The sequence below is a fragment of the Anabrus simplex genome, chromosome 1 (genome assembly GCF_040414725.1).
Source record: "Anabrus simplex isolate iqAnaSimp1 chromosome 1, ASM4041472v1, whole genome shotgun sequence".
NCBI classification, from domain to species: Eukaryota; Metazoa; Arthropoda; class Insecta; order Orthoptera; family Tettigoniidae; genus Anabrus; species Anabrus simplex.
Window position 1 is genome coordinate 370,471,724 of NC_090265.1, and position 17,149 is coordinate 370,488,872.

The following is a 17,149-nucleotide window of genomic DNA, read 5'->3' on the forward strand; positions in this document are numbered from 1 at the left end:
CTATCTCATGGTTAAAAATATATGAGCCCATCCTGGAGAGAAAAATCAGAAAATTTGTTGAACCTAAACTTGAGGAAGAACAACATGGATTTAGAGCGAACAGATCAGTGCTAGACCTAATTTTTTCGACAAGAATGCTCTTTGAAAAATACTGGGATAAGAATAGAATGGTTATAGTTGTATTCTTGGATAGTGAGAAGGCATATGATTATGTACCACATAAGCACATACGGGAATGTCCGAGACATAAAGAATATCAAGAGATAAAGAGCTGTGTGCAAATTGAAGAAGGCAGGTCAAACTGGTTTGAAACCAAGAGCGGAGTCCAACAAGGAAGTTATCTATCACCACTTCTTTTCATTACTATAATGGATGAGGTTATAAAAGCAGTGAAACTGAAGGATCAGACAACAAATGCACTTGTATTTGCTAATGATGTTATTCTATGGGGTGAGATAGAAGCAGTTCAAGCTAAACTAGCTCTTTGGCAAGAAGAATTTGTAAGAATGGGAATGAAAATCAGCCAAACTAAAACCGTAGGTTTAGTGATGAGTCAAAATCCTGAAGCAGTCCACCTGCGAGTGTAAAATGAAGAAGTAGACATTATCAGTAACTTTGAATACTTATGGAGCTTCATTTCTTCTGACAATACCATAACCAATAAACAGGCAATAGAATACAAGCTGCATAAAAATTCTACTACTCCGCTCATCAGTTACTTTGGGATGACTCATTTCCCCAAGCTTACAAGTTCACGCTGCACAAAACATATCTTGTACCAATTCTAACGTACAGACTGGAAGCAGCAACGTTGACTAGATCTGCACAAAGTCGCCTACAGCCCACTGAAATGAAATTCCTTCGGTCATGTCTCCAGAAGACAAGGAAAGACAAAGGAATGAAAGTATTCAGCAACAACTTGGATTGGACAGGAGCCTGTTGGAAACCTTAGAATTAAGCAGATTACAATGGTATGGACATATGAGAAGGATGACTCAAATTAGGACCCCAAAAGCATCCCCCACGGCACTTATGCCTTTGAAAAGGCTTTGGCCTGCCCAGCGACAGCTGCTCAGTCCGAAGGCCTGTAGATTACGAGGGGCCGTGTGGTCAGCACGACGCATCCTCTCGGTCGTTATTCTGAGCTTTTGAGACCAGGGCTGCCATCTCACCATCAGATAGCTCCTCAGTTCTAATCATGTAGGCTGAGTGGACCTCAAACCAGCCTTCACGTCGAGAGAAAAATCCCTGACCTGGCCGGGAATCGAACCTGGGCCCTTCCGGTGAGAGGAAGGCATACTACTCCTACACCACGGGGCTGGCCCCCAAGAGCATACTATGAAAGGAATGTTGTTGGTAAAAGGCCAAGAGGGAGGCCTCGTGATAGTTGGGAAAAGCAAATTTTCAAAAACCTTGACAAACGTGATGTAAATTGGCAGCAAAAAGTAGAACATCAGCTGTGGATGGACAGGATTAATTGGAAGAGGCTCATAAACACCCGCACCTGGCTTGCTGGAGCGGAAAATCGATGATGACGATGATGATGATGATGACTTGTTGAAAAACTATTTTGTGATTGTAACAGAGTAATGTATTTCTCAAGTAACATGTAATTCAGCCCAGTTACTTTTTTTTTTTTTTTTTTAATTTCTCCCCATTACTGCATTTTTCCATTTGAACTGCTTTCTTAAATAAAAGGCTGTCTGACAGACAATGCATTTCAAAAATGAATATTTTGAATTTTTACATAAATTAACATGGAAATGACATTGATCATTTAGATAGAATGGATATTCAAATAAGAAAATCATCAACATAGTGCACTCATAAACTACTACCATATATACAGAGTTGGGGAATGATTGAGTTGAAGTAATCGACTTACTTGTAACTAAAGCTTTTTAGTAAAATTTACTTGTACTTTTCAGCTTTAGAGGAAGAGTGACATTTAATTCTGATCTTTTTGGTAATATTGGAACAGATGTAATTTCTTCGGGGAAGAAAAGGAAAATATTAAATAATGTCAAGTATTTGGAGTAGTTTCTCTGGTTCTATCATGGTTAAACCCAAACGACTATTATGTCTAAATTAGAATTTTCCTTGGAAAAATAACCAGTTGTGGTTTTGGGAAGATTTCATCAAAGTTTCTGACTCTAATATGGGAACAGATATAAATGCTATCGACATGGTGCTATAGAAAATGAAAACAATTTATTGGAAGCTTACAGAAAAGGTGATGCAAATGTGAATGCAAGGAGTGAAGTAACTATGAGTGATACAACTGATTTTGCCTACTTCATGAAATGGAAAATTTCTTAGCTTTGGTGAAATATATACTGTACATAATAAAAATGACCAGTTAATTGCTGTGTTATAAGGCTTAGTATGTTATATTAATATTGTATATAGTAAGTAATATCTTCATTATAAAGCAGTTAATTATGGTAAAAAGTTTAAAGAGAATAACAGTACTTACTTGCAGTTTTTTTATTATGCATTTGCTATTAATTCATATAATGTATGCTTTAGTGTAAGTACATTTCAGGTATAAATCTACAATTAGACTCACAAATTTATGAACTTTGTCCACAAGAAATGCAGGATGTTTTATTAAGAAAGGTGTAGTTCTTTGTAAAACTCATATTGATAATTGCTGAGTGTTTGTCTGCTGAGCTTGAGGTTGTCAGTCTAATTCTGACAATTTTAGTTGGCATATACAAGTTCTTAAATGTGGGAGGCTTGTGTGAATAGATTTATTGACATCTTCATTTATAATCCTGTACCACATTTGACATTAGGACTATTATTAAATAGTTACTTGGAGGTGGAATGCATCAACTTATTTACAGAATTTACATTGTCAGCCATTTCATTCATACTATGAAGTGGCAATTATCAGAGGCAAGGAAGAACTGACTTACTAAGTAGGAGATATTTATGGACCGAGCAAGTTGGCCGTGTGGTTAGGGGGTATGCAGCTGTGAGCTTGCATTTAGGAAGTGGGTTCGAACCCCACCATCAACAGCCCTGAAGGCGGTTTTCTATATTTTCCCATTTTCACACCTCTCAAATGCTGGGGCTGTACATTAACTAAGACCATGGCCACTTCCTTCCTACTCTTAGTCCTTTCCTATCCCACCATTGCCATAAGACCTGTCTGTGTTGGTGTGATGAAAAGCTACTTGTAAAAAAAAAAAAAAAAAAAAAAAGATTTATGGACGCATTCAAGAATCCTTTCCAGGACAGAATTACAATACTTTGACTTACCTTGAGACCAATGGTAATACTCTGCATTAACTCTCCACAGTGAGCAGTGCAGCCGCATCGCATCCAAGTGCACAGTTTGGGTGGCAGCAATGTCTGCTCAGGGGCAGTTTGCACAACACAGTGAATTGAGAGGTTAAAAGCCAATAAAGGCAACTTAAAAAGGAGTGAATTTTAAGCCTTTATTTTTTCTGCACCGACACAGATAGGTCTTATGGCGACAATGGGATAGGAAAGGCCTAGGAACGGGAAGGAAGCGGCCGTGGCCTTAATTAAGGTATAGCCCGGTGTGAAAATGGGAAACCATGGAAAAACATCTTCAGGGCTGCCGACAGTGGGGTTTGAACCCACTACCTCCCGATTACTGGATACTGGCTGCACTTAAGCAACTGCAGCTATCGAGCTTGGTAATTTTAAGCCTAATGTGTGTTGTACACTTACCAGGTTCACAGCAGATATTGAAAATGTTTCCCACAAAGTTCCAAGCATAAGACAATACATTTGCACTTATTAAAACACTTTCACCGATGTTTTACTATGCACGGAGTTCACAAAATTTGTTCTGCTACTTTTAATTCCCCAGTTGTTCTGAGTGTAAACTGGTAAACTGAGGACTTTGCAGCAACCCAGGAAAAGAAGTCAGGAGGTGACAAATTGAGACCTTTTTTATTAAATCTCACACAGTATCATGATGTGGTAGAACCGAGTCAGGAAACCTTTCACAAAATCTTCTTTTCAGTGTGTCTGTGTATTTGTCACCTTCCTGGAAAACTCACTCCACTAAAAATATTTGCTGCTCTATAGTAAACACCTTAAGTCTCACAAGCTACTGACCACCTTCACTTTAACAGCATTGCATCCTGCTCGGGTCAGCTGGAGCATTGCCAACATACGCAGTACCACAGTCAGCCAAGATCACTGCGGAGACTCTTTTCTAAAGCACTGAACGTCACTATGGTGCATGTTCCATATTGAAATTGATTGCTGTTATGTCTGTTTGCTTTCATACTGAAGGATCAACTCTTTTTAGGGTAAAACATCTGAGGCTTTATCAAAGCTGCTGTCTTTGAAGCCTACAGAAGCTCTCCTTGTCACTCTGGGACCTGATATGGAAGTAATAACTGAGAAGCAAATTTCTGTTGACCTTGTTCAGAGAGGTGATACACTGAAGGTAAGGAAAACTATCCAGTTATATATTTATTGTTCACAGTGCTGAAAAGGGAACTATCTTACATAGTAATTTGATGCTATAGGTCTTACCTGGAGCCAAGGTACCTGTCGATGGAAAAGTCATCTTTGGTCACTCAACCTGTGATGAGGCACTTATTACCGGAGAGTCAATGCCTGTTCCAAAGAAGAAAGGTATGAAGATAGATTGTTTCCACTCTTTATTTTCTTTTCTTTTTTTCCAGCAGGATCATTGCATTGTTATCCCTCATACTAAGAATTCAGAAATGAAGTCTTGATGTACTCAGTTGCTATTTAAGAGTGCTGAAGTGTGAGATACCCATGTTATTTGATTTACTATCTCATTAAAGAATTCCTATTCAGGATGAAATACTAACTCTGTTATCTCTTAAGACAGGTAGTTATTAAGGGAATTCAATCAATCCAATCATGGGCGCCCGCAGGATCTTTTCCAGGGGGTGGGGCACATTAACAATGTTCTTGAATATAAAAACCAATATAACGTCAGCAGCATTAAATTGTTTACAGTAACTTCCAGTTATAACATATGCTAGATGACTGTGAGTAATTTCAGTTTATGAAATAATCTGGTATGATATTAAACAATTGAACATCAACATCTTTAGAATTCCAGGGGGGGGGGGGCAAGTGCCCCCCCTTGCGGGCGCCCATGAATCCAATCAATCAATCAATCAATCAATCAATCAATCAATCAATCAGTCAGTCAGTCAGTCAGTCAGTCAGTCAGTCAGTCAGTCAATCTATCCTGATCTGCATTTAGGGCAGTCACCCAGGTGGCAGATTCCCTATCTGCTGTTTTCTTAGCCTTTTCTTAAATGATTGCAAAGAAATTGGAAATTTATTGAACATCTCCCTTGACAAGTTATTCCAATCCCTTATTGAACATCTCCCTTGGTAAGTTATTCCAATCCCTAACTCCCCTTCCTCTTGTCCTCTTGAATTCAGCTTTATCTTCATATTGTGATCTTTTCTACTTTTAAAGACAACACTCAAACTTTTTCGTCTACTGATGTCATTCCATGCCATCTCTCCACTGACAGCTTGAAACATACCACTTAGTCAAGCAGCTCATCTCCTTTCTTCCAAGTCTTCCCAGCCCAAACTTTGCAACATTTTTGTAACACTACTCTTTTGTCAGAAATCACCCAGAACAAATCGAGGTGCTTTTCTTTGGACTTTTTCCAGTTCTTGAATCAAGTAATCTTGGTGGGGGTGCCATACGCTGGAAACATACTCCAGTTGTGGTCATACCAGAGACATGCCTTCTCCTTTACATCCTTACTAAATCCCCTAAATACCCTCATAACCATGTGCAGAGATCTGTACTCTTTATTTAAAGTCTCATTTATGTGATTACCCCAATGAAGATCGTTCCTTGTTTTAACACCTAGGTACTTACAATCATTCCCATAAGGAAAACATTCACCCCCATCAACTCAGTAATTAAAAATGAGAGGACTTTTCCTATTTGTGAAACTCACAACCTGACTTTTAACCCCGTTTATTATCATTGTCTACTGTCCATCTCACAACATTATCGAGGTCATTTTGCAGTTGCTCACAATCTTGTACTTATTTATTATTCTGTACAGAATTTAACATCACCTACAAAAAGCCTTATATCTGATTCCACTTCTTTACACATATCATGGATATATATAATAAAACATAAATGTTCAAAAATACTGCTTTGAGGAATTCCCCTCGTAATTATTACAGGGACAGATAAAACACCTACTCTAATTATCTGAGTTCTGTTTTCAAGAAATATAGCCACCCATTAAGTCACTCTTTTTTCTAGTCCAATTGCACTCTTTTTTGCCAGTAGTCTCCCATGATCTACCCTATCAAATGCCTTAGATAGGTCAGTCACGATACAGACCATTCGACCTCCTGAATACAGGATATCTGGTATATCTTATTGGAATCCTGCAAGTTGAGCTTCATTGGAATAACTTTTCCTAAACCCAAACTGCTTTCTATCAAACCAGTTATTAATTTTGCAAACATGTCTAATATAATCAGAAAGAATGCTTTTCCAAAGCTTAAATGCAATGTATGTCGAACTGACTGGTCTGTAATTTTCAGCTTTATGTCTATCACCCTTTCCTTTATACACAGGGGCTACTGTAGCAACTCTACATCATTTTGTATAGCTCCTTCATGCAAACAATAATCAAGTAAGTACTTAAGATATGGTACTATATACCAACCCATTGCCTTTAGTATATCCCCCGAAACCTTATCAATTCCACCTGTTTTTCTATTTTTCAACTTTTGTATCTTACTGTATATATCATTGTTGTCAGAGGTAAATTTTAATACTTCCTTACTATTAGTCATCTCCTCTATCTGGACATAATCCTTGTAACGAACAATCTTTACATACTGCTGACTGGGGATACTTCTGCCTTTTGAAGATCCTCGCATACACACTCCCCTTGTTCATTAATGATTTCTGGAATGTCCTTCTTGGAACCTGTTTCTGCCTTAAAGTATCTGTACATACCTTCAATTTTTCACTAAAATTTGTATGACTGCGAATTATGCTTGCCATCATGTTATCCTTAGCTGACTTCTTTGCTAGATTCAATTTCCTAGGAAGTTCCTTCAATTTCTCCTTACTTCCACAGCCATTTCTAACCCTATTTCTTTCCAACCTACACCTCCTTCTTAGTCTCTTTACTTCTCTGTTATAATATAGTGGATGTTTACCATTCCTTACCACCTTTAAAGGTACAAACCTGTTTTCACATTCCTCAACAATTGCTTTAAAACCATCCAGGGGTCTGTTTACATTTTTATTTACTATTTTCCACTTTTTACTTTTTAAAAACTCCCTCATGCCTGTTTTATCAGCCATATGGTACTGTCTAATAGTCCTAATTTTAATACCTTCCTTTCTTTCACATTTATTTTTAACTATGACAAAAACTGCTTCGTGATCACTAATACCATCTATTACTTCGGTTTCTGTATAGAGCTCATCTGGTTTTACTAGCACCACATCCATCCAGAATATTCTTCCCTCTAGTTGGTTCCATCACTTTCTGAATCAGATGCCCTTCCCATATTAAATTTGCCTTTTGTTGGTTATGTTTCCTGTCGTTGCATTACCTTCCCAATTGACATTTGGTAAATTAAGATCACCTGCTACAATCACGTTCCTTTACATGTCGTTTACCACATAGCTGGTTATCTTATCAGATAATTCTGAATCACTGTCAGCGCTACCCTTTCGCGGTGTGTACACTCCAAAGACATCAAGTTGCCTATTATTTTTAGAGATGAGCCTTACACCTAGAATTTCATGTTTGTCATCTTCAACTTTTTCATAGCTTACAAATTCTTCTTTTACCAGAATGAATATTCCCCCTTGTACCATTCCTATCCTATCTCTAGGATACTCACTCCAGTCCCGTGAGAATATTTCTGCATCCATTATATCATTTCTCAGCCATGATTCAACTCCTATTACGATATCTGGTAAGTATATATCTATCAGATTACTTTATGCTATTCCTTCTTTGCAATACTTCTACAGTTCAGCACAAACATTTTTATGTCATCCCTACTTGACTTCCAGTTCTCTGTTCCCTTATCACTGCTCCCTAGGCCACTCTGTTTCCCTGAATGTACCTTCCTGTAACCCTTCTAAACAAATTTCCTTACTTATATGTACCACTGCGGTTTCCGTGAACGCCATCTGAATGCAGATCCCTATCTCGTACCCACCCATTAGGATCTAGAAATCTCACTCCCAGTTTCCCACATACCCACTCCATAGTCTCATTTAAATCCCTGATCACCTTCCAGTCAGTATTCCACCTAAACAGTATTCCTCTGATAACAATTTCCACTTCCTTTAACTTCACCCATGTTGCATTTACCAGATCCCACACATCCCAACTATGTTGGTACTTATACCTGCTTGTCTTACGTTGTTAGTACCAACGTGAAACACTACCACCTTCTCCTTTCCCTACCCTTCTTCTCTTTTACTTTCCTCAACATCTGTCTCAACCTAATTCCTGGATAACACTCTACCCTGGTACCCTTTCCTCCACACACTTTCCCCACATGTCTAACAATGGAATCCCCCGTGACCAGAGCCTCATCCCTACCCATCTCATTTGATCCCCTCCCCTCTTGGTCAGCCCAACCTTTCCTGACAGCTGCATAAGCTACTTCATTCTCTCTTTTCTCCTTCCCATGTCCCTGTTCCACATGTCTTTTCCTATCCACTACTCCTCATTTCCCTTTCCTACCTTTTCCTTTCCTCCTACTTCCACACTTCTCAGCAACAGTTCCCTGTTCCTCATCTTCCCTTGGTGACTCGTACCGATTTCTCACAGACACCTGTCCTGAATTCTGATACTGGATGGAGCCCTTAGCCTGCAATCTCCTTCCCCTTAAAACATTAGACCACCTGTCTTCTACAGTTCTCCCCTTTCCTTCCCATCCCTCTTTTACACCTACTGTATCCTGTAATAAATTGTTTGAGGGAGGCCTACTTTCCTTCCTTTCTTCTGAGAGAATCATTATCTCCCTCAAACTCTCCAACTCCTCCCTCATATGCCTTAATGCCTGGCCACACCCACAGTTCCTACACTTGCACTCCTTAGTCATTCTTTACCGAATAATGAAAAGAAACGGAAAAATAAGATAACTTATTTTGTGCAAAATAAAAATGAAAGGAAAGAAATATTGTCTAAGATATTTCACAAAGATCACACGACAGTAAGGTAATTAATATAGGCTACTACTACACTAGAATACTACTTAGTTGTACACATTTTTTTCCCCCCCTACAACACCCTAACTGGATGAAAATTGCTGTTAATTGCTGAAAACAGAAAATAATACACAAGAATTACACAATTCAAAACTGCAGTGAAGTCTATCATAATTACTACAACAGAATTCTAGTAAGAGAGTTGCTACAGATACCACAGATCTATAATACATTACAATAATTTAAAACTGTGTTCAGGTACTACAATACACTACTAAAATTTTAAACTGCTTTCAGACGTATCCTAATTACAGCAGGTTATTACTAAGCACAGAAATGGAAATTACAATTAAAGTTTGAAATTTGCAAGACTACCAGTACTTAGAATAATGGAATAAGCACTCTAATTTCTAATAAGTTACTACAGTACGCTACAATAATTTTAAAACTACATTCAGACGTATCCTAATTACAGTAGGTTATTGTATGTATGTTGGATATTCAGCCCGAAGTCTGGTTTGATCCTCTGCAGCTCCGCCAACAGCTGTCATAAATAGCCTAGGCGTCACTGAAGAAGCGTACTAGGGAAATGAGGAGTGAGGTCGTTTCCCGTTGCTTTCCTTACCAAGCCAGCTGTTGCTATTACATATCAGTCTGCCAAGCCCACTGAAATGCGTGCACCAACCGACCTTATGAGCGATATTTTCACACCATTCATAACAGGGACTGGCTGCATGAGGAATGGTATTACTAGCATCACTCATACCTCAGTCACTTTCATATTGTCAGAGCCAAGGATGAGACTGAGACAGGTCAGTGAAAGTAACAAATTTGATATAGCCCATACCAGAAGACATAGTGCACTGTAAACACTACATCTCGCCAGCAAAGGCATAGTAGGTTATTACTAAGCACAAAAAGAAATGAAAATTGCAATTAGGCCTAAAGTTAGAAATTTGCAAGTACTACTCAAGGATTACCAACAAAGTTAAATGTGTAGACAGATTATTATTAGTACTACTTTACCCTACTGTGCTCTAATAGAAATGAAACCTGCCATTTGGTTAAATGCTAAAGTATCGAAAGGGTTCCTGCACACAAAGATACACACAAATATAATAGGCAAGATACTATCTAATATACCATATCTGCACTACATCATAAGGACTTACAGAAGGAAGAAGTATTCAGTCAGCAATACATAAAGGGAGTTGGATATAAAGATAATGTCCTGATAGAAGAGGTGACTAATACTAGCAAAATACTGAAATATACCTACGATAATAAAGACATTTATAAAAAGATTCAAAAGTTGAAAGCTTTTTGTTTTTTGTTAGTTGCTTTATAATATATAAGTAATAATAATAACAGCGTAAACGTTTCCACCTTTTCAATACTAAAATATATTCACAAAATTATAAATTACACGGTACTAGTTTCGACCCATCTAGGGGTCATCATCAGCCGTATTGGAGCAAAGATCAAAACTAGTACCGTGTAATTTATAATTTTGTGAATATATTTTAGTATTGAAAAGGTGGACACGTTTACGTTGTTATTATTATTACTTATATATTATTCTCAGTTCAACACGGACCAAAAACATGAAATTCATAACCATTAATAGTTGCTTTATGTCGCACCGACACAGATAGGTCTTATGGCGACGATTCCGGAAGGGCTGGGAGTGGGAAGGAAGCGGCCGTGGCCTTAATTAAGGTACAGCCCCAGAATTTGCCTCGTGTGAAAATGGGAAACCACGGAAAACCATCTTCAGGGCTGCCGACAGTGGGGTTCGAACCTACTATCTCCCGAATAATGGATACTGGCCGCACTCAAGCGCCTGCAGCTATCAAGCTCAGTAAAGTTGAAAGCTAGAAAGGCAGCTGGGATTGATAAGATTTCTGGGGACATATTAAAGACTATGGGTTGCAATATAAAGTCATATCCAAAATACTTATTTGATTACTGCTTGCATGAAGGAGCAATACCAAATGAATGGACAGTTGTAATAGTAGCCCTAGTTTACAAAGGAAAGGATGGCAAACATAAATCAGATAATTACATGCCAGTCAGCTTGACATGTGTTGCTTGTAAGCTCTGGGAAAGCATTCTTTCTGATTATATTAGACATGTTTGCAAAATTACTAACTGGTTTGATAGAAGGGAGTTCAGGTTTAGGAAAGGTTATTCCAGTGAAGCTCAACTTGTAGGATTCCAGCAAGATATAGCAGATATTTTAGTTTCAGAGGTCAAATGGACTGTATCACTATTGACGTATCCAAGGCTTTTGATAGGGTACATCACAGGAGATTATTGATGAAAATAAGGGCTATAAGACTAGACAAATGAATGGTTGAAATGAGTACACTTGTAGAAAACAGAACTCAGAGAATTAGAGTAAGTGAAACATTATCTGATCCTGTAATTATTAAGAGGCGGTGCCGCAGGGCAGTATTATTGAACTTTTGTGTTTTCTTATGTATATAAATGGTATGAGTAAAGATCTGGAATCACAGATAAGGCTATTTGCAGATGATGTTATACTGTATAGAGTAGTGAATGAGTAGCAGGGTTGTGAGCGACTGCAGCAGGACAACATTGTTTATGTTGTGAGATGGACAGCAGACAATAGTATGAAAGTAAATGGGATGAAAAGTCAAGTTGTAAGCTCCATCGAGAAGAAAAGTCCTCTCAGTTGTTGATGGGACTGCCTTCGTAATATACAGGCTGTACAGGAGAAAGCGCGCCAAGCCAATCAGCTGATCAATTGAGGCAAGCTAAGGGAATGTTACAAACTGTACTTGTGAATGTAATCCATAAGGATTGGGGGCATTCTTGGGATAATTATGACTGTTGAGAGACAAAAATTCATATTTAAGTATATTGCATGTTTTGTTTCTTTAAATTTATCACATCAGGATTTACGTAAACCGCTGTCATTAAGATAATGAGACCTCGTAGTTTAGGTTAGGCATGGTATCTTCACGTAGTGAGTATGTAAATTCAAGGGACGCAATACATCTCATGTAATTTATTCATTTAATTGTTATTGTATAGCACGTTTTTGTGGAAATATAGCCTAATGTACTACAAATTTAAATACAAAGTTCGCATTTGCCACACTGTTAAGAACTTGTGCATACCACGCCGAAGATACAACTATACAAGTAAATCGACATTAATATTTTCATTTTCTTCATATGGGGGCAGGTTACGTTTATGAAAAACAAAAATCCAAACCGAACAAATTCCTGTTACGAAGAATATGTCTCGCACATTTTCCAGGGCTGATGATGAGTTCTGCTTTTGACTTTCTTGTTACACAGATTTACAGCAGAGCGTTTTATTGTTGATACAGGACAAGTATAAAACTGGACAGTAACCAATGGAACCTACATATGGTTATTTCTTGGATTTGTAATGTTGAGTATGCGCTGTCTTTTCTCCCCAAAATTAATGCGAGTAAAAACCATTCCTGGGCAGTTCCCGTGTATGTAGGAAGTAACTAGTAGATCTGGCTGATCAGTGCACTAATATTTGGGAAAACATGGGCTATTCCTAAACAAAAAAAATTATACAAATGTTTGTATAGAAGAAAGGGTCACAAGAAGGTCTTCGAAGGATAGTGCCAGAAGTGTCAACAACAACAAAGAAACCAAGAAAGCTACTGTATTTATGGCCATCTAGAGGTACGGAAGTAAAGTTTATTATTGCTTGTTTGTTGTCTCTATATTTGTATTAATGTATAATAATTATTTATTGGGTGCATTGACGAGTAAAGCACTGAAGCTTTGACCACGTAGATTGCACTTCAAACGTACTTCTCCTAAAATTACATAGACCTGACTTACGAGTTATGATGCGATTATAGGTTTCAGTGATCCTACCTGTAATATTAATGCAGCATTTGTCAAAATTTAATCATTACAAAAGGTACAGAGACATCATGTACTTCCATTACATGGGTCGTGCGGAGGAAACAGTTTGCCTCTTTATGTGACGTCATTTGGAGGTACAGTACGGCCTGTACGTCACAAAGGCAGTGTTGATGGGGTGATGGTACCTCATAGGAAACACTGTTAGTATGTAGGTGTTAATATAAGGAATGATCTTCATTGCGGTAATCATATTAGCGAGGTTGTTAACAAAGGTTATACATCTCTTCACATGGTTATGAGAGCATTTAGGGGTTGTAGTAAGGATGTAAATGATAGGGTGTATAAATCTCTGGTAAGACTACAGTTAGAGTATGACTGCAGTATATGGGACCCTCACCAGGATTACTTGATATGAGAACTAGAAGAAATCCAAAGGAAAGCAACACAGTTTGTCCTGGGTGATTTCCAACAAAGGAGTAGTATTACAGAATTGATGCAAACTTTGGGCTCTCAAGACTTGGGTTTAAGGAGACAATATACTCGACTGTGTGGTATGTTTCGAGCTGTCAGTGGTGAGTTGGTGTGGAATGACATAAGTAGTGCAGCTTTTAAAAGTAGGAAAGATCATAATTCGTGTGAAGATAAAGTTGGAATTCAGGAGGGCAAATTGGGGCAAATATTCATTTATAGGATGAAGAGTAAGGGATTGGAATAAATTATCAAAAAAATGTCCGATAAATTTCCAAGTTCGTTAAATATTTAAGAAAAAGCTAGGTAAACAATTGGTCGGGAATCTGCCACCTGGGCAAGAGCCCGAAATGCAGATCATTGGTTGATTGACTGACTGATTGATTGATTGATTGATTGATTGATTGATTGATTGATTGATTGATTGATTGATTGATTGATTGCCAGTAGTATTCTCTGCCTTCAAATAGTTATGTTTAGTTGTTACATGGTTAATTTACAACTTATAAATATAATTTTTGTCCCGTATTGCATTGGTATTAACTCAACTAAGGTTAAGGTTAAAGGAATTATTGGAAGATGGGAGTCTTCCTTTAACCTTAACCTTAATTAATGGTTAATTTAGTAAGGTTATGGCCTGTTAAAGCTAGTTCTTTTGTGGAATTTGTTTTTGGAATCTTGCAACATATAAAATCTACTGCCAAAACAAATCCAAGTGTTTTATTAAAACCTGGGCATTGGTGATGTAGTCACTGCCCTACCTATCCCAGGGGCCACAGATCAGGCATGCTGAGCCTGAGTTTACTTGTGGTTGGATAGCCAGTTTCTTCCCATTTCTTGTATATCCAAAACAGCACATGGGTTACGCATCCTAGTGGTGACCACGTTCAGTGTTGTTTAACTTTGGGGATCTATTAATGTTACCAAAAAGGTATTTAATACTGCGTGTTATTAAGACCATTCAGTCAGTGATCATAGAGAGCTATTTGAATTGCAAAAGAAAAATAGTCTTGATTTTGGGATAATTCTCCACTCACATTGTAGCAGTACGGAAGTAATTGAGCGTATTTCGTCTGAATTTAGAGAAAAGTTTATATTAAAATTAATTTTGGAAAACCAAAAATTTTGCTTTCTAATAGATGAATCAACAACTCTTCCTAGAAAATCTGTTTTAGGGTACATTAAAAGTTTCTTCAAGAGCAAAGATTAAATTAGATTTCTTGATTTAGTTACTCTCAATAATCATAAAGCTGAAACCATTACGAATGAACTATTGAGCTGCCTGAATTCATATGGGTTGACAGATAGCTTTCCTTGGGAGAATATTATTTGCATAGTGTGTGATGGATATAGTGTCATAGTTGGCAGAAAATCCGGTGTTGCTTAAAGATAGGTTACCGTACAACAACCAGTTATTATTATACGGCATTGTCTTAATCCTCGTCTTGTACTTTCTGTTCATGATTCTGTTCCCAATGTTAATGCCTTAAATCATTTCCAAAGTGTCTGACTCGTTGGCTGAATGGTCAGCGTACTGGCCTTCGGTTCAGAGGGTCCCGGGTTCGATTACCGGCCGGGTCGGGGATTTTAACCTTCATTGGTTAATTCCAATTGCCCGGGGGCTGGGTGTTTGTGCTGTCCCCAACATCCCTGCAACTCACACACCACATATAACACTATCCTCCACCACAATAACACGCAGCTACTCACACACGGCAGATGCCGCCCACCCTCATCGGAGGGTCTGCCTTACAAGGGCTGCACTCGGCTAGAAATAGCCACACAAAATTATTATTATTATTTCCAAAGTTTGATAGATACTCTGCCTGCTCTATTCAGTCAGTCACCAAAACTGATGATGATGATGATGATGATGATGATGATGATGATGATGATGATTGTTGTTGTTTAAAGGAGCTTCACATCTAATGGTATGACATGAAACAAAATGTAATGATAGTTCAAATTAAAAAATGTATCCACTGACTAGAATTTAGAAAATGATAATGAAGAATGAAAATGAATTTAAAATAATCAGTGGATCGTAATTTGCAATGCCTTATTTTCTTATAAAATGATATAAAATAGATTGAAATAGGATAAGGTATTACCTTCGAAGTAATATATATATATATATATATATCATTCAAATTAAAAGTTAAAATAACATATTAAAATACACAAAGACCAACTAAAACAGAGTCAATAGAATAAAACATAGTTAACAATAAAATAAAAATTAAAAATGAATAGAAAATTGTACTTTTATACCTGATAAAACAGACCACTATCCCCCATAAAATGGACGATAAGGTCTGCTGACTGCTCATCATCTTGTAAGATCAGGGAGATGGTACTCGGAAGTTTTAGACTATGGTGCAGATCGGCCAGGTCCATACACTCCGTAAGTATGTGTACCATGGTAAAATGACACCCGCAAGTACACACTCCGGGGCTTGTCCATTCAGTAAGTAGGAGTGCGTTGCTATACCATGGCCGATTCCAAGACGACATAATACCACTCCTTCTCTCCGAGAAACCTGAAGGGAAGCCTTCCATACTTTCGTAGTTCCTTCTATTGTTCTCAGCTTATTTGGAAGAGGGGTGGCCTGCCACTCCATCTCCCAATGGGACATCACCAAATATTGCAGCTGAGAATGAATATCACTGGCTGGAATCTTATAAGGCAACAGGAGCAATGTGATTGCCTCTTTAGCAGCCCTATTGGCTTACTCATTTCCCGCTACACCCATGTGGCTTGGGAGCCACATGAATGTGAATCTGGTGCTAGCACCTCAACACCTGCCCAACAGGTCATGAATCTGCTCCACCAGAGGGTGCCAAGGGAAACATACATCAATAGATTGTCATGAGCTCAAGGAGTTGGTACACAGCAGAAAGTGCTGGTGTTCATTGGACAGCGCATACCGCAGAGTTTCAAGGATAGCATAGAGCTCTGCTGTGTACACACTACAGGTTTCTGGCAGAGGAAAAAGAAACCTGTTATTATCAACAATGAATGCACAGTCTACTTTCGCTTCTGCCCTTGAACCATAAATGTAAACAATTACTGTATCTGGAAACCGGCCAACAACAGACAAGAAGAGCCTACAGGGTCTCTCAGGGTGCATGCACCTGGTGCATCTGAACATAACAAGTAAGACAACAGTTTAAAGATACTAGTTGGACTACACCAGGGAACAACAAAAAGCACTGAAACTAAAAAACCTCCAGCTCAAGACTGTTTTAACGATCACCATTTCACAGTTTTTAAATTCATCATGCTTTTCAAGAAAAAAAAAACCCTTTTAACATTTCATTTTGTGTGTCTGTTTTTAATTCATTATACTGTATATGTCTTACTGAGGATGACCCACTGCCGGGTCAAAACATGTCTATACCTGTGTAAAGCTTCGTCTTAATTGGACGTAAAATATTATAGTACTGAATAGGAGGGTATCAAGATAATTTTGTACAATTTTGTAAGAAGTAAAACTGGATGTCTCGTGGCTGTAATCATATCAACAGTCCCCCAAAACTATGCACAAGCTTCAAATCAGGGTATTTTCCAACTCTTGATCACTAGACATCC

The 17,149-nt window shown here is 38.0% G+C and overlaps 1 protein-coding gene across 8 annotated transcripts in view; it reads left to right on the forward strand.

The window, feature by feature from the left end:
- The window catches only part of ATP7 (copper-transporting ATPase 1), a 570,660-nt gene that overhangs the window by 403,837 nt on the left and 149,674 nt on the right, over window positions 1-17,149 (forward strand). For all 8 annotated transcript variants that reach the window (XM_067134917.2, XM_067134919.2, XM_067134923.2 and 5 more), the window contains 2 exons: window positions 4,295-4,435; window positions 4,518-4,626. In XM_067134917.2, the coding sequence (XP_066991018.2) occupies window positions 4,295-4,435; window positions 4,518-4,626 (250 nt within the window). The remainder of the gene's footprint in view (window positions 1-4,294; window positions 4,436-4,517; window positions 4,627-17,149) is intronic.